Below are 24,158 nucleotides of genomic sequence, written 5' to 3'. Positions count from 1 at the left end.
ACACTTTTAACTCAGCCCTTGGGTTTGTCCATATTTGACCCAAAACAACCCAGCATTTTTTTAAAGTGTATTTTTATTCAGTTTATTTGCTTCGTAAAGCTCATCTGTTTCACCGTCCATACCTTTTGTTTTATTAGACGGCGTTTTAAATCTCCAAAGTGAGTTTGTCTGTACTTGCACTCTAAAAAATGCTGGGTTATTTCAACCCAAATTTGGATCAAATATTGACAAACCCAGTAATTGGGTTAACATTTTAAATTACATTTTTAACCCAAAGTTTGGGTTTGTCCATATTTTACCCCAACATTGGGTTAAAACAACCCAGCATTTTTTAGAGTGTGAGTTTCTCCAAAACCCACGAGGTCTGGATTCAGACCAGTGTCTGTTTCCCAATCCCATCACATGTAGTGAATTACCCTACAGTTTTGAAATACTACTTTTGGGCACCGTGTGGTGAACGACAAGTGAATCAATCATTCACGGGACGGGGGGTCTGTCAGTCGATCTATCAAAGCCGGCTGGTACGACAGAAATGTGCAGGAGTTCAGGAGTGGAAACCTCTCAGTGATTCACTAAAATATTCCTCTGCGTAATATCTTCCATCTATCTTTGAAAGTGTCTGGGTTGCTCTTTACTGTGTGTTAAAGGGGTTTAGGAGTGTGGCGCGTGTGGCCTTTCTTCAGGTGATCCGGTGTCTTTGACTCGCTGTGGTTTAGACCAAACAAAGTAGATCAGAAAGCACACTGTGTGCATTTGAACCTCAAGGAAAGTATGAGTACATGCTACTTAAAATAATTGTCTATTTTCTTGTCCTAGTTTTTATGCGTTTGGCATTGACTAGTGAATAGTAAATAGGCAGCTTCCTTCTAAGTCATCATCATAACTGAGCTGTAATCTCAGAATTGATTCAGAAGACTTGACTTATAATTGATTTCTATAGAATTTATTTCTAAGATAACACTTTGTGACTTACATTTACTTTTAAATGGATTTATTTAGCAGATGCTTTTATTCAACGTCGCTTACAAATGAGGAAAATAACAAGCAGCTCGTCATAAATCGCATGCACAATTTTTCATGCAGAAGTCCATTTTGTTAATATTTATAAAAAAATATTTTTTATTTAAAAATATACGACTATCATTCTTTAGAGAAGATTTTTGAAAGAAGTCTCTTCTGCTCATCAAAGCTGCATTTATTTGATTAAAGTACAGTAAAAACACTGCAATATTATTCTAATGTGAAACAGCTTTTTCTATGTGAATATATAGTAAAGTGTAATTTATTCCTGTGATCAAAGCTGAATTTTCAGCATCATTACTCCAGTCTTCAGTGTCACATGATCCTTCAGAAATCACTCTAATATGATGATCTGATGCTCAAGACACATTTATAATTATTATCAGTGTTCATATTTTTGTGGAAACAGTGATAGCTTTTCTCAGGATTCTTTGACGAGCTGGGAAAGTTGTTTTGATTAAAGAAAACGAGGGCACATATCTTGAATAAATGACTTTAGATTAAAAGATTTTAGAAAATGTCAGTGACCCAAAGGTCAGTTGCCATGGAAACCCTTTTTGGGTTCCATCCAGATTCCATTCCATTATTTGATACAATGTTTTCGAATAAAGATGGTCATATAGAAAAGTGCTAACATGGGTTGTGTTTCAATTGATTTCTTTGTGGTTAGCCACACTATAAAGTTACAGCAGCATTAGCATGTTTCACTACTGTAAACAGCTGGAATTGCAGTCTTGCAGGTTTTTTTGACAGGGTAGCGTAGACGTTTCCAATACCAAAAACAACATACGATTAATCTAAATTCAGTTCACCTTCTTAAACTGTGGTAATGTGGGTGCAGACGCGCTATGTGTCCAGTTTGCTTTGAGTTGTAGCCTGGTATTTATATGAAGGACGACAGCTAGCATCCTTTTCTTCATTTGCTCGAAAGCTTACGAGATTATTGCTCATTCGGTAGCTCTTGGCGATCCTGCTGGAATGTCCATCCAGCTGTGCTTGTGTGTGTGTGTGTGTGTGTGTGTGTGTGTGTCAGTGACTCAAAGCTGTCCTTGGATAACCTCACCAAGCATTATAACCTTCTTCAAAGACTTCAAATAACTCCTAGTGAAAGAGACAAAGACAATGAGGTCGATACAAACACTGGACCCAGCTAACAGGGAACGTTCTCTCAACGTTACCAGCAAACATGATTCCAGTAATGCTAATAGAATGTTCGTTCAAAGTTATCCGGTCTTTAATAATGTTTTCAAAACGTTAGCACAAAAACATTATTTAATCATCTTTCATGGAACTTTTTTTCCTGAAACTTTTTAGTTGGATGTTTGTCATACATTTTTAAATGCTTCAGAATGTTCAGGAAACATTCAAAAGTAACATTGCAAGAATGCATGAAAATTCTAAAATGGAATGTTCCAGAAACCAGGAATGTCCCGGATGTTTGATTGTTCAGAGAACATTCAGAAAACACATTTTCATAATTAAATTGGAATGTTAGAAAAATGTTTCTAGATCATATTTTTGTCAGATGGGGAGGTGTACAGCAATTTTACAACATTTCAGAGATCATTTCACTAGAATGAACGATTTCAAAATTTCTCCTTATTTTATCAGTGTTATGATAGTAGCCTACAGTGTAACTCACTACCCCAAAAACTACTCCAGGCCAGAGTTCAACATTTCATTTAGATTCAAATGTATATAAATCCTAAGAAAAACAGAGGTATATGTCTCTGTGTCCCGACAGACCTTTTAACACCGAATACCACTGAAAACCAATCACAATCTTGTGTTTAATAGCCGTTGTTGTGTGTTGTTCTTGTTGATCAGGACGGCAGATCAGCGTTACATGTCGCCGCCGCTCACTCCAAAGATGAGATCGTCAAACTACTGGCAAGAAAAACCGATCCCAATTTACCAGCAGGGGTAAGATGCTCAATTTACCTATTTTCACGTGATCACTTTCAGCCCACACTGACATATCTGTGTTTCTGTGTGGGGAAAAACAAACCAATTCATACAAATATTAGCAATAGTTTAATCTTTGCATGCATTCATTTAAATGCATTAATCACTCAAAATCTTAGTATTTTTTTTTTCAGTACAAATATCTAAACATCTTAAATCAAGATACATGATATTAAGTCTTGTTCTCTGAAAAAAATTTATCAAAACTTATATATTTATGTTCAAAACCAAAAAAAATATGTCAGTGGAGTCAGAAAAATCAACTTAGTGACCCCATTGGCAGATATTTCTTCTTTTATTAAGCACAAACTCACTTAATTTTGTCTTAATTTTGTCTTCATCAAGTTTTAATATCTTAATTAATTTCCCTTCTTAAGTGAATGTGTTTTTAATTTAAGAATTGTTTGATATTTATACAAAAAACAAACAAACAAAAAAACATTTAAACATCTGAATCGAGTTATACGTGGCTATCGCTAACACATTTCTTAATCCCTATTCGCACGGGATTAGTATTATCTGGTGACATATAGTAATTTGTAATAATTGCAGAGTTTGTCTGTGATCTTAATCCCATGCGAATCGGCCTTGTCTGTAATTTGTAAAGTAAAAATTCCCCCGCAAATTACCTACTATATATTAGTCCCCCGCGAATCGGCATCTCTGTGATTTGGCCGGATCGTATATCATTTTTTCAAGGTTTTTGTTTCATGTGCGCCTTTTTATCCATCTTTCGCGAAGAATGGAGGCTGGTTTGGAGTGTTTTGATAGTATTTTGGGTGCTGGGTCATATCGCAACTACACAATTTGTAGAAAGTGAAAGCTGAAAATCATCAGAAGAGCAAAAACAAAACGAATGATTAGATGGAGATGAATGACATGTATAGCAGCATGCGGTAAGGAACTTTATTCTGTTTATGTCATAATATATCATACAGCTAGATCTATAACGAAAATAAATTTCCAAGCCTATTGACGTCATATCCGGGAGATAAGTCAGTAAATTCGAGTAAAATCACAGGCTTTGGTTATCCCGTGCGAATGCGCCACACGAAATTCAGATGTGGCGGGGTAATTTTTAAATCACACGAGGTCCCCAGATAATACTAATCCCGTGCGAATAGGGCTTTACTGTGGCACCTTTTTAATCATGTAAATGGCATTGTATTGTGTTACAGTCTATAAATGTGATTATTCACTGACCTCTGAATGCGTGATCGTGACCAACAACACAAAACACGTCTCAGAAAACGTTTCCTGTCTGTACAGGAAATGGGCACATCTCCTCAAAACTGCTGATGATGTTTACAGTCTCGGCTTGAGTGTTTATGTTACAGTCTAGCAGTTTTGAAAGGGTTTAGTAACACTTTACCATTTTTTTAACATTAATTAACAGCATTAGTTAACATGAACTAACAATGAAAATACTCCTAATACCTTTATTAACCTTTATTTCAACATTTACTAATAAATTATTACAATTGAAAGTTGTGTCTGTTAATATTATTTCATGGACTTGAGCTAACATGAACTAACAATGAATATTTAACAAACAATAATAAATACGGTGACAAATGTATGGCTCATTTGAGTTAATTTGTCCTTATTTTAAGGTGTTAAGTGTTAATTTTAGTTAATTATTATTATTATTTTAATATATTTTCACAAGAAACATCACAATAATCTATCAAGTTGTTTCCATAGCACTGAAAGTTTAATTTTCAAACCCTCTAGAGATAAAAACAACAGTTTGTGTATGAATCTCTAATAGTTTACATGCTACACAATGTACTTAAAAGAATACCATGGTATTAACATGTCCAAAAAGCAGGAATTACACAGTATTTGTAGGTTTACACTGAATGAAGCCTTAGTTTGACGCATTATCCACTCACTTCTTCCACATCCACTTCAATAAATCCACAGAACAACTCGTGAAAAATATATCCGTTTACTTGGTTATCAACAAAAACATCAGCACAGGAATATTACAGACAATAAAAATGATTGATTAACGACAAAAAAGGGAAGAGAGAAAGAGAAAGGTAAAGGTCAAAAAAGAAGAAATCTTGTGCATTTACACGTAGCATTTGTAAAAACAAACAGAAATCTTATGCGTTTGCCACTTGTGTACAGTAAGCTCATGTAAAAATAAAGTACAAAAATATACAAATAAGTGCATTACTCAGCCACAGCATCATGTCTCCGTACTGGGTCAGGCCACAGGACTTCATCCACATCACAGGCCACATTTTGTCTGGCCAGGCATGCCGTATCCAGGCTCGGCATGCCTCCACACCTATGTCACCACAGGCAAGTCCCATGGCTTGCAGGAGATTTACCCTGGTGCAGGGACGTGCGGTCAGGGTAGGCAGGGTAGGCAGTGCCTCACCAAAGGAAATGCTGACATTACATTTATTAATCCCAAGAGCTTTATTAAATCACCACATTATTAATTGCATTTATTTTATTCCAAATATTAATTTTTGTAACAAAAAAAATCAGGAATACTTATATAATACTCCATTTGCCATAGTTTGCTCCTAAAAACCATTGTTTCATGAAGGAAATTCAAGGCCATGGTCATTGAGGCAGAGGTTCGCAGTGCCTCTTTGGTCCATAGAACGTAGTTTATGGAGGTTTGCGCATGCGCAGTCAGTTCTCATGCTGTTTTGAATTATCAACATTGAGGCAGAGACCGAGACTGCTTCATATCACGTGATCCACTCGCTCTCACTCAATCCGCGATTCTGACTTTGCTCTGTATGCAGGCAGCGATGTGATGATGCCTAATATTAACTTGGGTTGCTAAATTACCTGAATGAATATACAGTGGCTTAACTTTGTTTTAAAAAGTGGGTGGGACAGGTGTATGTGTGTGCGCGTATGTGTGTATAAAGGAATGAATCACGTGAATAAATATATAGATCCGACATATTTGACTTGAGTCCTTTAATGGTCCAGTGGTAGAACTTTTGCCGAGCATGTCAGAGGTTCTGGGTTCTAATCCGCACTTGTATAGGTTTTTTTTTTTTTTTTCTCATCAAAACCGAATATGTTCATCAGTCGTTGTATTATATTAAGCAGGGACACGTTTGTGTACATTTTTGTTTTGTGATTTCACCGGAACGAACAAAAAGTCTCCGCGCGTGCATGTGTGAAGACTGCGTGAGCCACGAGATACACTGTAACCGCGCCACCGATCGCAGCGGCAAATTACGCCCCTGTGAATATGCCACATTGATAGGTCACAGCCTACCCATGACAAGACTTCACCGCACGTTACTGCCCTGGTGTAAGGTTGGCGTTCATATACCAGGGCTGTAGTACTCGGACGTGTCTCGGTCTCGGCCACTGGTCTTGCCAAATATGGCTTTTGGTCTCGACCGAGTCAGTTGTAGTATGCACCCGCAGACTTCCACAGAAACCTCCGCAGATTATAGTGCCCGTCATTGACAAGTACGACCTGCGCGTGTGTGATTTCTTTTCTACAATTTGCTACTGCAATACCGGCACATAGCTGAAATAACAGATCTGTCTATTCACTGCCAATCATAATATGAAATTGCTATATGGACTAGTGACTGAATATTAAAGACTGCTGTCAAATCTGATTGTTCAGCGAGTCTCTGCAAATGAGTGCCGCAGGTTCGTGTACTACACATACTCAAGTACCGGTACACGTTTATCTTCAGCATTTTATCGTCAGATACACTCAGAAACCCGTCAAAATAAAAGTTCGGTTTAACGTGAAGAAATTACCACAGATATATTTGACTGGAGTGAAGCTATATTGTCATTTAGTTGCTCAAATGCTCAGTAGGCTACTAGTACCTAGCAGTGGTAATAGTAGTGGGTTGGTGTTTGTATCAGTTCTAACACTGCTATTATGAGGTATCACCATATGTCATCATTCTTTTTTCTTTAGATTAGAAGATTATATGATATCAAGGGGAATGTCTATACTTAAAAATCCTGGGTGTTGTGACACTGTTTTTGCTTTTAGATCAACAAATAATAACCCAAAATGATTGTCATTTAATGTCAAGACTTTTTTCCTGTCCTGGACTCGGTCTTGACTCGGACTCAAACCTTTTTGGACTCGGTCTTGTCTTGGACTCTAACCTCTTTGGACTTGGTCTTGACTTGGACTCGACTAGTCCTGGTCTTGGACTTGTCTTGGACTCAACAAAGGTGGTCTTGACTACAACCCTATCATATACCTTCCACCGCCATGAGGAGAAGAATTCCTCAATGGGGTTTAGGAAAGGGGAGTACGTTGGAAGGCAAAGATTGATAAAACTTTGGTTCATATTGAATCACTCTCTAACCTGGAGGGCTCTGTGAAAACTCACATGGTCCCAAACAACAGCATAGATGGGATGCTCATCCTGCTGCCCTAACAGAGCATCTCGCATGTGATTGAGGGAATTGAGGAGCTGGTGAGTGTTGTAGGGCCCCAGGTTGGCATGATGGTGGACAACCCCATGATTGCTGATGGCAGCACATAATGTGACATTGCCAACACGCTGCCCAGGAACACCAACAATGGCCCGATGGCCAATCACATTACGGCCTCTGCTTCTCCTTTTGGTGAGATTAAACCCACCTTCATCCATGTAGATGTATTCATGGGGTCTTTCCATTGCATCCAGTTGAAAAACCCTCTGTAGAAATAGATATATTTTTGTAAGTGATACAGAAAAAGTGATTTAGGCCACTACAGTAAATCACTACTTAGAGTAATCAACATTGAATGTGTCTGGATATATGCCAACCTGTACAAACTGGAATCTTTGCTCTTTGACTCTGTCTGAGTTGCGATCAAAGGGCACTCTGTATTCATTCGGTTCACATGACGTCACTGTAGCTTTGCGCCGCCATCTTGACGACCGGCGGTCTCAGTAATGCCTGCAATATGTTGTGCAGTTGGGCTGCAACAACAGCCGAAAGAGGAACCCTGAACTAGTATTTTATTCTATACCAAAAGAAAAGGATAGAAGAAATGTCTCATATTGTATGAATGTCTCATCTTTCTGTGCGCACACACTCGAGCCGAAGCGTGCAGCCATAGACTCCTATACAGTGCGCGAGTAATGAATTGAGCTCTGTTTCGTGTCTGAATGGACAAATACACACAACATTATGTTTAAATGTCCGTTTTGGAGAGTATTCACGTAAAATATAACTCTTAAACAGAGTTCATCCAGTCTCTTTGGTAGAGGGGGAGAGAGACGAGGAAAACAAAGCATGCAAATGTAAATTATCGCGGCCGGAAAAAATATTGAGCTCATTTTTTTATCGTGCGATTAATTGATTTATTGACTATTGCGACAGGCCTAATCCAGATTAATGACAGCTAGCCGTGAGCCGTGGCTAACAGCTGGCAAGCTACCAGCTGAGCAACTCGCTTACTAGTCAGAGCAAACTACCACCAAAATCATACATTTAAAAAAAATTTTATAATACCAACATTTCCAATGATTAAATATAAATCCTTGGTGGCCAGGTTTTTACGTCTTTTACCCATCCAGCAACAGCATATTGGTGATATGCGTCTGTAGGCCTACTCTTGAAAGCCTTCAAGCGATCCCCACTGTATGGGGAGGGGTTACGCACAATATAAATATATATCATGGAAGGCAAATTGGGGCAAGTCTGGGGCAGATAATATAGGACAAAAGAAAACTGGGGGTAACAAATAAGGATCGGAGCCTAAAATTAAAATTTTATCCATGTATCTCTGTCTTTCTCTCTCATTCAAATGGGCAGTTTGGGCGGCCATACCGGGCCAGATCGGTCATCAATATGGCGGCGTTCTATTTCTAGTGACGTAGGTGGCATCTATGAATAGCGGTTTCATGCGCAGTCTGTTGCGCTTGAGGACACGATCAACAGTAGAGAGGCTGACACTGTTGATACCCTCAAAATTTACATGGTCCTCAATGATCTTCTGCTGAATTTCACTCAGTTTAATGGCGTTGTTCTCACGGACCATATCAACAATTAGGGTCTCTTGGTGTGGGGAGAACATACCTGTCCTCCCACCCCCATGTGGCGGTCTTTCAATTCTACAAAAAGAGAACATGGAGTTACAAAAAATATACATTGAATACTAGGCCTACAAACAGTTAGACCAACCCTCCATTACAATACTACAGTACATTGGTACAGTGATGTACTGAAATATACATTTACCTACAGTATACTGTGGTATAGTATGTCATACAGTAATTGCTGTCAACATTTACATAGTGTACTATAATGTCAAAAAAGGTAATTACCTGTTCTCTTTTCTAAATCTTCGGATTACACAGTGAATCTACTGATGTTTGGTTGTACCCTTTGTCCAGCCTCCCTCATGCTCATACCATGGACAAGAACATGGTCAATCACAGTAGCTCTGATTTCATCAGATATTACTGTTCTTTGCCTTCGCTGACCACCTCAACCTCCTCTCACACGAACTCTTCCTCTCAGATTTCTATCCATTGTAGGGCCTCACAAACCAGTGCTCTCTGAACTGGCTTACTGTATATATTCCCTCACATCATTAGCCACAAGTGTGATAAATTTTGAGTTGTTGTGTTCAAGTGGTGACACCTGTGCTTTAATTGTGTTTGACTTTTGTCACCTGTGCTCACCATTATGCAGCACGGGTGCATCACAATGAAAATGTGTTGGCAAGTTGTGTCTAAACAGGTGAAAAGTGCTTTTGGTTTTGCCAAAAGAGTGATTGATTCAATCAGTGGGTTCAGGCAACTGAGCATTTGGTTCAGACAATAGGGTTTAGTGTAAAAAAACTGTAAAGATAAAAATGCGATAACAATCCTCTATTCCCAAAATATCACCAATGTAATATAAATACACTCTAAATTATCCACACACATTTTAGATAATTACACAATGAACTCCTTGCATTACTGTAAATATTAACTGCATCATACTGTAATTATATTCCCTTCAATTTTCTCCACATAAAATGAATCATACAAATGACTGTTTAACGCATAAATTAAATGATTTATCAATTAACTGCATTTAGGCTCCTACAGTATTTTTTATAGTATTTTATTCTCACACTGATCTCCTTTGACTCTTGTTCACACACACACACACAGCCCAGGGATCAGTTGCCCCTGCATTACGCAGCGTCTCGGCCGACCGGAGGACTCGGAGTCGTGCAAACGCTGCTCAAGTTCAGCAGCAAAGACGCTCGTCTGACACCAGACAAGGTGAACACTTCTGTCTCCTTCGTTTGCTGACCCTTAGCAGGCTCCTCCCCCTAGTGGGCGGTGTCATGTTTCATATTACAACAGTTACCGCACGGTTTTAGAATCAAATCTCTTTCTAAGCTTGTAAAACACATATTATTGGAAAGATCTGTTTTCCTGTCCATCCAGGACGGCCGCCTCCCGCTGCTGCTGGCTGTCGAAGCCGGGAACGTTGGGATTGTACGGGAACTCCTCTCCGGCCAATCAGAGGCTCAGCTCAGAGCTGTGAAGACCGTAAGTGTCACATGACTTGGCACACCTGAGGATCACGATCATTACTTGCTATAATTTGAATTGTCGAATAAATGAAGTGGAGTTAAATAACTAATGTAAAGCGTCTATTATTTCCAAACTCCATTTGTACAAGCATGACAAGCATTTTTTCAATTATGGTTAAATATAATGTAGTTTTCTTCAGATGAAAAGCTCTTAAAATGAAACTCTTTATACTTAATGCTCATAGTCGATCGACTATGCTCAATGACAGCAGCTCAAAATGTAAAAAATAAAAAAACACATTGAAAAAGGCTGAAATCCTCGATAAAACAAACGAGAACTTGTTCATTATTATTTATTTTATTAGTGTGGGAATTTAGCACAAAAAACTCTTTAAACTCTTAATGCTCAATGAATATCTATTAAAGCTATTTAAAAATACATTAAAATGCAATTCATTGAGAAAGTTACAGCAACAAGAAAAAAGTCTCAAAATCTCTTTAAAAGACTGACATTTATTTTGGCAAAATCTTGCATTATATCCTAACAAAAAGCAGTGAACTATGAATATTTCAAAACTTTTTTCTGCAACAGCCTCTTTGTTGTCATGTGACACTATTTTTTTAGGTTGACATTTATATAAAGGTTTTTAAAAAACACATGAATACAAAGATTGCCTTATAAAACAATTTTTTTTTGGAAAGATCCTCATGTGTCACTGACCCGTAACATCAAATCCAGAATCAAATTAGCTTGTTTTGAAACAAAATGACCCAATTTTGCATTCCAGCATGAATTGTATGAATGCATCTGATTTGTATTGTGATGGTTGAATTGTGTTTCCAGGCAAACGGAGACCTGGCGCTTCACATCTGCTGCCGACGGAAAGACGCGGATATGGCCAAAGTCCTGGTGGAGTTCGGTGCGAGTCCGGACTCTCAGAATGTAAGGAGGTCACAGAAACTCACACACACCTTCACAAAGAACAAGCTAAACACACAGAAAAGGCTTTTCTAGTGTTGATTTGTCCTGTTTTTCGAGTCCTGTTGCATCAACCGGCTTCCGTTGGGCTTCGATTGGTGTACAGATGACCTTATCAAACCATGAACATCAACGAAAAACAGGAATCTTGATACAGACTTCAAAATAAACTAGTTAAAAAAGAAAAACTATGATATTGGCTTGAGAAAGCCTAGTCTGAATGTTTGAAGAAGCTCTCAAACTGTTTCAAACTTCAAGCTTTTACAGCTGATGATCTGCTGTTGGTGAATTATGACATTGCCAATTGTGTATTTTTGGATATTTGCATATTTTATCTCCCTCATCTTTTTGAATGAGCAGCTGGTCATTCAAAATATAGATTTTAAAAGTATCAACACAATAATCTGTTTATTACCGTTCTTTAAACACATTATTATTCTATTAGCAAACTCCAGTATTGGTTGACCTCTAATCCGTATGTATTATACATAAACCATTTTCAGTACCTACATATTGAATGAAACATGTTTTGAGTATTTTAAACTTGCCATTTAAACCCATGTTTTGCTGATAAGCAATATTAAGTCCTAATAGTATTGCTATTTATATTATATATATTGCTATAAGTGCTCATTGAATATGTGCTCCAGCCTTTTAATAAAAGTCAAATAATCATGATATATGATTTTATTTTGAGATTGTTTTTTTTTATGGACATACAGTATTAAAAAGTCTTACATTTTCAGTGCAAACGTGAACTCAAAACTCAACTTTTCTCAAAACTTCACTTTTGGAGAAGTCATTAGCCTGGGGATTCAAATACTTTTGAATGGAAATGTATCATAATTTGTGTTTATGCAGATGGAATGTCTATTGATGTGACTTGCGTTTAGTTTAGATTGAATAATCCAGACATACTTTTTTCCTGCAACTGTATTCCAGGTTTCTTTAAGGCAGTGTGTGTACTTGCCTGCATTTTCCACCACAATTGTACAGTAAATTGACCCAGATGTGAGAGCCAGGAACAGAAAAGAAGAACAGATTTGATCCCACTGAGAGCTTTGATAAGAAAAGACTCGAGACAGTGACAGAAATGTGGATTGAGGTAATGGATGGAAGTGAGATAATGGATTTTGAATAAGGAAAAGGCAGATTTTGTACCCGAGGGCCTTGTTGACATTATTGCCCCTTTTGATTGCTCACCAATTCTGTCTCCATATTAATGGTGCTTCCTTCCCCCCGTCTGGAGCGGAAGACCCGTCAACATCCTTAGAAACATCCGTGACAATTATCCTGTGAGGATGATCAGAGACAGAGAGTGTGATTGCTGATCAGTTCAGCCACATCCAGTACAGATGACTGAATCCTCTCCAGGGTTATTTTAGTGTTGATTTTTTAAATTGATTTTTTTTATTTTTTTATTATTGAATTGAAATCTTTATTTTGGTGGGGGGGGGGGGACCTTTCGACATATGTTCATATTTCTTGTTGGAGACACTATGCTAACATTAGAGCTATGAAGAGCTGGTTGTTTCTCTTCAGGCCACGTGAAAAAGTGTTAAGGACAGAAGCCAGTCTTCACTGTCACTGAGCGTCAGCTTTAACGTCTGCCGGGACAGCTGGGATTGTTTCTGGAACGTTTTCTGTGAGGTTTGGAAAGGAATGAAGGTTGAGTTTGAAGGCTGGATGGATGGAGGAAGATGTTTGTCCTGTTAAAGGCCAGTGAGCAAATATGAACTTGTAGAAGGTAATGTGCATCACACAGTAATATTCCCAAGTTGAAGAAGCACTCTGATGGATTGTGCTTCATATTTAAGTGCTTTCTGATCAGTTATTCATCGTTCAGTAGACGCCTGTATTCATTAGAGAGCATCCGAGTGCCTCATCTTTATTTGTTACAGCACCGAAACCAATAAAGAGAAACTGAGGTTTACTAATATACAGAACACACAAGTCAGTGTTGTGCTGCGTTCTGAAATGACATGCAGACATGCAGATTTCCCATTCTGTGAGATTTCTCCAACTGGATTCGACAGCGTGGCGTTGAGCTAATTACCCAGCATGCCTTGTTTGTTTACAGAATGAGTGGCAGACTCCTCTGCACATCGCCGCTCTGGAAGGAGACGAGAACATGCTGAAGTTGTTACACCTCTGCAAGGCCAGTCCCAACATCTTAGACAAGGTGAGACAGAAAGACACAAAGAGAGGAAACATACAAATTGAACTGATCAGTCTCAATATGAATCACCAAAAGTGAACAGTAGCTCTCAAATACTGTACAGTGTAAAAAAAATAAAAAAATAAAGTAAATAAAACAAAGATTATTGGAGTATGGTTTATAAGAAAATCCTATTTTCAATCTTTCTACTTCACAATTTAGTTTGATTCAATTATTTACTTGCTGTTTCTTTGAAGAAATTTTCTCTCAGAAATCCATCCATCCATTAATTTATTCTTCTGCCCATTCATCCCATACATCATCCAAACATCCATCCATACATCCATCCATCCATACATACATCCATACATACATCAATCCATACATCCATCCATACATCTATCCATTCATCCATCCATACATCCATCCATCTATCCATCCATCCATACATACATACATACATCTATCCATACATACATCCATACATCAATCTATCCATCCATACATCCATCTATCTATCCATCCATACATACATCCATACATCTATCCATACATCCATACATCAATCTATCCATCCATACATCCATCCATACATACATCTATCCATCCATCCATCCATACATCAATCTATCCATCTATCTATCTATCTATCTATCTATCTATCTATCTATCTATCTATCTATCTATCTATCTATCTATCTATCTATCTATCTATCTATCCATCCATACATCCATCCATACATCTATCCATACATCCATCTATCTACCCATCCATCCATCCATACATACATCTATCCATCCATCCATCCATCCATACATATATCCATACATCCATCCATCAATCTATCCATACATCCATCCATACATCCATACATCAATCTATCCATACATCTATCCATCCATACATCCATCCATACATCCATCCATACATCCATACATCAATCTATCCATACATCTATCCATCCATCCATCCATCCATCCATCCATCCATACATCTATCCATACATCCACCCATCCATACATCTATCCATACATCCATACATCCATACATCTATCCATACATCCATCCATACATCTATCCATCCATACATACATCTATCCATACATCTATCCATACATCCATCCATACATCCATCCATACATACATTTATCCATCCATCCATCCATACATCTATCCATCCATCCATTAATCCCATACATCTATCCATACATCCATCCATTAATCCCATACATCTATCCATACATCCATCCATACATCCATCCATCCATTCATCCATCCATACATCCATCTATACATCCATCCATACATACATCCATCCATACATCCATCCATACATCCATCCATACATACATTTATCCATCCATCCATCCATACATCTATCCATCCATCCATTAATCCCATACATCTATCCATACATCCATCCATTAATCCCATACATCTATCCATACATCCATACATACATCCATACATCCATTCATGCATCCATACATCCATCTATACATCCATCCATACATACATCTATCCATACATCCATCCATACATCCATCCATACATACATTTATCCATCCATCCATCCATACATTTATCCATACATCCATTAATCCCATACATCTATCCATACATCCATCCATTAATCCCATACATCTATCCATACATCCATCCATACATACATACATCCATTCATCCATCCATCCATCCATCCATCCATACATCCATACATCCATCTATACATCCATCCATACATACATCCCATCCATCCATACATCTATCCATCCATCCATACATACATCTATCCATACATCCATCCATACATACATTTATCCATACATCCATCCATACATCTATCCATCCATCCATTAATCCCATACATCTATCCATACATCCATCCATTAATCCCATACATCTATCCATACATCCATCCATTCATCCATCCATACATCCATCTATACATCCATCCATACATACATCTATCCATACATCCATCCATACATTCATCCATACATACATTCATCCATACATACATTTATCCATCCATACATCCATACATCTATCCATCCATCCATTAATCCCATACATCTATCCATACATCCATCCATTAATCCCATACATCTATCCATACATCCATCCATACATCCATCCATCCATTCATACATCCATCCATCCATCCATCCATCCATCCATTCATCCATCCATACATCCATCTATACATCCATACATACATACATCCCATCCATCCATCCATTCATACCATACATACATCCATCCATTCATCCATCCATCTATACATCCATCCATTCATCTATCTATCCATCCATCCATACATATATCTATCTATTTATTTATTCTTCTGCCAATTCAAGTCAAGTCAAGTCATCTTCATTTATATAGCGCTTTTAACAATGGAGATTGTTTCAAAGCAGCTTTACAGAGATAAACATACAATTTACGGTAACAGAGATTGTTTTGGCTTTATAGCGATTTTGAATAATGTTATTTCGGCTAAAGTTGGTTTTGATTGATTCACTTCCAGCAAAATGATCATTTGTTATTACATTAGGGGCCACTAAGACGACGGCGTTCTCTCTAAACAGACTTTAAACGCGAACCTGTGACCGGATGGCGTTCACATGTGCATTAAAGATTGATTCTATAGTTATATTCGTTTGAATATGTGTGCGCAGATTTGTAATTTCCCTACAAACCATGCCTAAACAAACTACTTGTCTTGCCTATAAATTTGATACAGAATTTTATTTTATCACTTCAGGGTGCGCGAACCGGATTTTCAACAACGCTTTATCTGTAGAGTGGGAAAGGGATCCTCCATAATTCATCCCATACATCCATATATCTGTCCATACATACATGATAGAGGTGTGTTTTTGTCATGTTGCTGTTGTTGATTTGTTCACTTCTTTCTCTCTCTTCTGTCTCAGATGGACAGATCTCCTCTACACATCGCAGCAGAGCAGGGACACACCAATGTCGTCGAGATCCTCACAGAGAAATTCAAGTCATGTGTGTTAGCCAGAACGAAGGTGACTCGCTTTCAAACCGTTTGTTATTGCTTACACATACATATGTATAATAAAAAAAATTAAATAAAACAAAAACAGACACAAATGAGTCAATAGTTGTCCAACTGTTTGAGTTCATACTGAGATCTTTGACTTGTAATTGCGGACTTTGAGTGCAAATTTTTGCATTTTTGCATTTTGAGACGATGTTGTGATACATATGACGAGACTGGGATCTATTTCTCAGGAGAAACATCTAAGAAGCAGGAGATTTCAGCAAAAGTTTCCATTTGTTTTCAAATATATCATTAATGTAATTGCTGTCTAGAAAACAAAGAACTGAGAGATAAAGAGATCGCATATGTTTCTCTTTAAACACACCAAATGTGTTATTTCCCTGTGTTGTAATCCGTGAACATGTTTCTAATGAATCTCTTCCGGATGATCCCGCACAGGATGGCAACACACTTTTGCATATCGCGTCCCAATGTGGTCACCCTGCGACTGCTCTCACGCTCCTGAGGAAAGGCGTCTTGTTGCACATGCCAAACAAGGTACTGAACACATCAGAGAAACTAGCTCAGGTTAGATTAGTAGATTGATTACCACAAACGGCGTTATTTATAAGGCCTGAAGATCAAATCTTGTTTCATAATTTAACTCTGGTTGTTGAAGGGTAAAATGTTTGGTTAGATACACAGCACTTGTTTTCTGAATTGTTTGTGACTAAATGTATTTATAGAATGTATTATTGTGCATAGTTGGATGTTGTGTAATTTTTGGCAGTCAGGGGCGGTGTGTCTTCACGCCGCGGCTAAGAAAGGCCACACAGCTGTAGTGAAGGCTCTTCTCCAGAAGGGGGCGCACGTGGACGCCACCACTAAAGATGGACAGACGGCTCTTCACATCGCAGTGGAGAACTGCAAGCCACAGGTGGTGCAGATGTTACTGGGATTCGGGGCACATGTGCAGCTCAGGGGAGGAAAGGTAACAAGAACACCTTAAAAAAATGGTTACACTTCATTTTAAGGTGTCATTGTTACAGTGTAATTATATATTTAAGTACTGAGTAATATTAAGCAACTACATGAACTTACTATAGGATTAGGATTTGGTTGAGGGTTAGTTGCATCATGTAATTATGCATAATTTACTGTTATTACTATGGGAAGTACATGTAACAAATGTAACAAGGACATTGTAAAATAAAGTGTTACCATTTACACCAGAAATTTCCATTATAGTTCAGTGAGATGTTATTTAAAAGGATCATCTCAACTAATTTAAAATAAATTGAATGCATTAATTAGCATTAATGAACAATGAGCAATACATTTGCATACCCTCTAGCTTGCTTCCTAATTTCGCTGTCTAATAAACCTGGTGCTGTATATTATGCATTCATCTTTGTTAACATTAGTTAATTAAAATGCAGCTGTTTGTTGCTAGTTCATGTTAGCTCATTAGGCTAAATGATATTGAATGATACATCTTTTTATTTTAATAATGTATAAGTTTGGGTAATTATAGTAGTCAACTAAAACCATGAAAAAAATGTTGTTACTGGAAATAAAATAAACATTAACTCTAATAAAACAAAATATAAAAATAATATTAATAAAATAAACTTGTTTTATTTCAGCTAATTGCCTAGGAAACAATTCTCATATTCATTTAGTTTAAAATGTATTATTATTATTAAAATAACTAAAACTAAATGAAATCAAATAAAACAGAAAAAGATAAAATAGTCATAAAAGACAAAAACACAGCAAAATACTAAAGTTTAAACAAAAATGAAAATGAAAAATAGTAACAAACCATGATAGTATGTCAGTTATTCTAAAATGACAGTGGTATTAGTACATTTTGACATTAACTGATTAATCACTAAGATTAATAAATGCTTTAGAAGTATTTTTTATTGTTAACCCTCTGGGGACCAGAGTGTTTTTGGGGCCTTTGGGATGTTTTGACATGCACTGACATTTGTGCTTTTTTCAGTTATATATAAACATGTTAATGGCAAAGGTGTAAATTCACTCTATATAGCACAGACGGCACTACCATGATAAGTGAGCAACATGTATGTACATGTTTGTATTTTTAAGAGAATAATGTTTATGCGTGGTTATTGAAAAAAAATAAAAATGAAAGTTGCTGAAATAAGGCCACAAAACACATATTGATTATTTCTTCACAACACTTTTGAAAATTGTATCACATAGCCTAGAATATTTGCTCCAAAACTATGTGAGAATCATCCTGACTACTCATTCAGATAAGTCAATAAAGTATTTTACATTGTTTTGTTTGAGAAAGCTTTATGCAGGAGGCGTGATCTCTCATTAATATGTGTGGCATTTCACACCTGAGAAAGACAAAGACCCTCCCCATAATGGCCCTATTAGGTGCTATCAGGCCATATCATTACAGGAGCCTTGCACAAAGAATGAGGAGATTTAAAAAAGAATGGCTTTTAGATTGTTTGGATTTATATAAGGAAAATACAGGGTGCATACACTTCTATCACACACCCTTCACCATATAGACATGGTTTTATTTCAGTTCAAAGTTAGAGTTGGAAACATCTTGAAAAGAAAATGGTCTTTTTCCATAAATGTCTTAGTTTGATCATACATATTTCAAAGTTGAGGATTCATTATTTTGATATAGCTTGAACAAACACTATAACATCTTAGTTGATTAGTTTATTGACAAAACATACTATATATTTAACATATGAGCAGAAACTCCTAACAAAAGCTTGTTTGATGTCTATTTTAGAGTAAAAACTTTATCCAAAACTAGTCAACGAAATGTTGTCTTTTATTTAGTCTGTAACAGTACGTATCTGTGCGTTCATTCATTCATTCATTCATTCACACACACACACAAACATGATTCACATTTAAACAGTATGCTATTTTTCCGTTTACAGACACTAACGTTATTCTATATCGCGATTAGAACAAAGCACTTGCATAAAACACTTACTTCTCAGCTGAATCTGTTGCTCCTCCTCGAAGTGAAAATAAACCAGCACTTGTTCTGTGGTAAATTGTCCCAGGATTGTTCCTCATATAGCCGCGCAAGACGACAGTAGATTAATCTGACTAAAAAATAATGTGTGTTTTCAGAGTTTATGGGCGTTAACGCGTCTCAATGTGTTGCTTCACATATTTGCGTTTGAATAGCGCGTGCTCTCCGTGGGCGTGTCACATTACCAGAGATAATCAGCTGAGAGAACGATAATGAGACGGGCTGACACGTCTCTCTTTTTATATAGATGACATAAACGGAGAATATTAATTTTAGTTTTGAATCGGATCATTTAAAAGTACAAACTCAAATGATTTAAAAGATATATTGCTTATGGCTGGGTGAATAGTATTAGCTGAGTTGTGTTGAAGATTAGAGACGTGCTCCAGAAAAAAAGTTCACGGTGACCGAGAGGCAGAACGCACACCCTGTTTATTTTCTTTATTTTACAAAAGCACAATATTTTATTTCGATTGTATGTGGGCACATAAAAAAGTAGACATTTAACAGATTATTTTCTCATATTTCTTAGCTCTATATGAACAGAAATGATGGTAGTACTTTAAGTCTATTTTTCTGCTATGTGAAAAAAAACTAGCAAAACGCGCCGGCACGTTTCTGGTCCCCAGAGGGTTAACTAATGATCTAAAAATCAAGAAATGTATCAGTGCATGAAAAAACAATGGTTTTGCCTAAAATGAAGGAAAGTAGTTGGTGTGTACGTTGGATCTACAGGGAACGAAAGCAAACCCTTGGTTCGTGTGTGTGTGTGTGTGTGTACACAGGCGCAGGAAACCCCTCTGCACATCGCAGCGAGAGTGAAGGACGGCGTAAGAGCGGCGGAGATGCTTCTGAAGAGCGGCGCGGATGTGAACGCAGAGCAGGAGGTCGTCACTGGGTCACACAGTTATACTGGATGCTCTGTAATGGCACTGACAGTGTTTTCCTCTTTTATCAGAACGGAGAGACCGCTATGCATGTAGCCGCGCGTCACGGCGCTCTGGAGATGATGCGAGCGCTGATCCAGGAGGGCGGGGACGTCATATGGAAATCAAAGGTACGGTACCAAACATTCCTGGAGAGATACTGCAAGCAAAAATTAAACAAAATATTTTATATAATAAAAAACTGGTTCAGTATTAGTTCATGATGGCTAATGCATTAAATAATGTTAATACATACAACCTCATTAATAATATAGAATCATAAAAAGTATCTATTAGTAATATTTTTCTTTGGTAACATTTTCTAATGAGTTTGTATATATTAACATTAATGACAAACCGTCAAATGATAAACTATTATTATATAATAAAATTATATTTTAATAATAAAATGTTGAATTTAATTTCTAAAACACAAAGCTGATATTAAAGGTATATACTGTATATATTCAGTGCTTACATATTTTATTTTTTAGAAATTTAATTCATCCTCCCCCCCACACACTCAATATATTTAATAAAATACAAGATATAGCCATACTAAGATTTAATATATATATATATATTATTTCTATTTAATTTATTTAAATTTCACCTGTTTTGTTTTGTTTTCTTCCCTTGTAGGATCTATCTATCTGTCTGTCTGTCGTTCTATCTAGCTATTTTTTTAAATATATATATTTTTTCATCAGATTGAGGAGAACTCTCTCCATGTTGCAGTGCGTCACTGTCACGGTCCCGTGGTGGAGGAGATCTTAAACTCTCTGACCAATGAGAGAAGCCGTCAGGAGGCGGAGCTCTGCGTCCGTGAAGGGAACCAGGTCAGACTCAAAGATAAATTAATGATAATCACTTGATAAACTACAAATGCACCAATGAAACCCGGCATGCTTTGCTTGTGCGTGGTGGTGATGGTTTCACCCTTAAAGGGTTTTGATGTCCCCAGAGCTTTCTGTCCCTCCATTGTAAATGTGTGTACGGTATACTGTCCTTGTCCAGAAAGGAAATAAAGACATCATCAAAGTAGTCCATGTGACATCAGTGTTAGTCTTACGTCAGCAGCGTCACTGAACGCGGATCCACAACAGAACCGGAAGACAATACAATGCTGAATAAAGTCGTAGTTTTTGTTATTTTTGGAGCAAAATGTATTTTCGATGCTTCAAAACACTCTAACTAACCCACTGATGTCACATGGACTACTTTGATGATGTCTTTATTTCCTTTCTGGACAAGGACAGTATACCGTACATACATTTACAATGGAGGGACAGAAAGCTCTCGGACTAAATCTAAAATATCGTAAACTGTGTTCTGAAGATGAACGGAGGTCTGACGGGCTTGGACCGACATGAGGGAGAGTCATTAATGACATCATTTTCATTTTTGGGTGAACTAACCCTTTAAATTGACTTTAATAGACAAACAACAAAAGATCAGAGACAATAATTATTAGATTATATAACAGTGCATGTAGATAAACCTCACATAGAGAATTAATCCATCCACCTGTCTTTTAACATTGGTTTTTAATCTGTTGTTGTGTTTGTGTTTCTCAATAAGGGATGTAGTTGTGTTTAGTTTGGTAACGGTTGAATCTGGTTTGCTTGAGTATTGTTCTGGTCCAGATCATCAGTGTTTTGTGGGTCAGTAGATGTTAGTGAAACATCAGGACTGAAGCTCTGGATCAGCTGTGAGAGGAGACCTGATCCTGTGCTTGACTCTTTTATAATGGTATGAGTTTTGATAATAAGTGGATATTTGCCAAATTATGCCATACATGCACTTGTGCGTGTTTTGGCGCCCCCTACAGATCGGTGAGACGCCACTGCACCTGGCAGCTCAGCTCAGGAGGGACTCGGTGCATCGGACAGATGAGGACATCTGCATCATCAAGACCCTGATGGAGCATCATGCTGACATCACTGCCGTCACCCGACAGGTGTGTGTCGGCCAGTCACATAATGGGCCCTATTTTAACAATCAAAGCGCATGGTCTAAAGCGCACGGCGCAAGTGCACTTAGGGCGAGTCCGAATCCACTTTTGCTAGATTGACGATGGGAAAAATGGTCGGCGGTCCCGGCGCATGGTCTAATAGGGTTGTCTCTCTGAATGAGTAATGGGTGTGTTTTGGGCGTAACGTGCAATAGTGTTGTCAAAAATGTATCTACTGAAAATTTAGATACTGAAATATCTGAACGGTACCAATACTAATTTCCCGAAGTATCGATACTAGCCGAGCGGTCACTTTCACTTCTCTCAAAAGGCACGTTGACAAACACCACACGTGACGCACTCGTCTCATTCGCTCTGGTTAAATACCAAAAATGAAGTGAATGGAAAGATTGCGAGGGTGGCGCCCCCGCGACCGGCTTTGGTTGATTGATAAAGAACACCGCGAGCGGGCATGTCGGAGAAAAGCGCGGACACGCGCTTCACACTGTGAGCGGGCTGCGGGCACCCAAAAGATTGTTTGACTATCAATAATCCCTAACATCACTCATTTTTTAAAATTATTTTATAGGTGAAAACAGACTTAAGGAACAGGCTCCAGGGGTAGGCTACTATTTAGCAGCATATGCTCAGCATCAGGGGTGTTTGTTGTTTGGACAGGCCTGCCCCCACTGCTAAAAAAATCCTAAAAGAAACACTGTAAATGTCTTCTCATTTTAACTTTTCTGAAACATTAACCAAGATGGCCTAGTATTGTTGTTGATATGAGTCTGTGTTGTCTAGTATTTTCACCGTTTTCTTAAAGTTAACATAATCTGACTGAGGAATCTTAGACAAGTAAATATTGTAACTGTGGTCAAATGTAAATTAACTGGTGCCTATTTAACTTTATTTAAAAATTATTATTTAATTCTGCAATTTTCCTTCATTAGTGATTATCATCAATTTGATTACACAGATATTAATTAAACTAAACAGCTAGACAATGGCATCTCTGAGTTCAATAATGACATGCCTTGAACTGAAAATTGAATGTTTAATTTTATTATTATACATTACTGACTCTCTATCCTCCAATTTGATACTGTTAAGTGCTTTTTTGTTACAGTATATTTTAATCTTTGATAACAGTAGGTAATAAAAATACAACGGATCATGTAAGCTCTGGTCCAATTAAAAAATATTAACAAATAGAACTCGGGACATTTTTGGTCGTGTAAAATATACCTCATTGTCATGTTCTAGACTTGTTATATTTAGCTTTAAATACAAAAATACCCCCTTAATATTGTGGCAATTTTTTTCTCTGTGGTATCGAAAATGGTATCGAATATCGATATTTTTCAAGGTATCGTATCAAGTTAGAAATTCTAGTATCGTGACAACACTAACGTGCAATAAACCAATCAGAGTCTCATCTCCCATTCCCATGGCGGATTCGCTATTTACATGGTGGAATTTGCAAGGAAAGACTGAACGCGTCTCCAGAGGGAAAGGATCCGCTCGTGCGCGAGGTTAAAGCGCTAGCAGAGCATCTACAGGACTAGCCGGATTACACCATATCTTTATGTACACAATATTCATCT

At 37.5% G+C, this 24,158-nt stretch overlaps 1 protein-coding gene across 1 annotated transcript in view; it reads left to right on the top strand.

Moving 5' to 3' along the window:
* The window catches only part of trpn1 (transient receptor potential cation channel, subfamily N, member 1), a 54,677-nt gene that overhangs the window by 6,540 nt on the left and 23,979 nt on the right, over window positions 1-24,158 (top strand). Inside the window, exons 3-14 of the mRNA XM_056244080.1 lie at window positions 2,848-2,943; window positions 10,107-10,220; window positions 10,389-10,493; window positions 11,322-11,420; window positions 13,537-13,638; window positions 16,552-16,653; window positions 17,088-17,186; window positions 17,419-17,619; window positions 20,460-20,561; window positions 20,633-20,731; window positions 21,311-21,439; window positions 22,432-22,560. Of these exons, the coding sequence (XP_056100055.1) occupies window positions 2,848-2,943; window positions 10,107-10,220; window positions 10,389-10,493; window positions 11,322-11,420; window positions 13,537-13,638; window positions 16,552-16,653; window positions 17,088-17,186; window positions 17,419-17,619; window positions 20,460-20,561; window positions 20,633-20,731; window positions 21,311-21,439; window positions 22,432-22,560 (1,377 nt within the window). The remainder of the gene's footprint in view (window positions 1-2,847; window positions 2,944-10,106; window positions 10,221-10,388; window positions 10,494-11,321; window positions 11,421-13,536; window positions 13,639-16,551; window positions 16,654-17,087; window positions 17,187-17,418; window positions 17,620-20,459; window positions 20,562-20,632; window positions 20,732-21,310; window positions 21,440-22,431; window positions 22,561-24,158) is intronic.

The sequence above is a fragment of the Rhinichthys klamathensis genome, unplaced genomic scaffold (assembly GCF_029890125.1).
Source record: "Rhinichthys klamathensis goyatoka isolate OS25496 unplaced genomic scaffold, OSU_Roscu_1.1 h1tg000906l_1, whole genome shotgun sequence".
Classification (NCBI taxonomy): domain Eukaryota; kingdom Metazoa; phylum Chordata; class Actinopteri; order Cypriniformes; family Leuciscidae; genus Rhinichthys; species Rhinichthys klamathensis.
The sequence above is the reverse complement of the archived record's forward strand: the minus strand, read 5'-3'. Positions and strand labels throughout refer to the sequence as shown.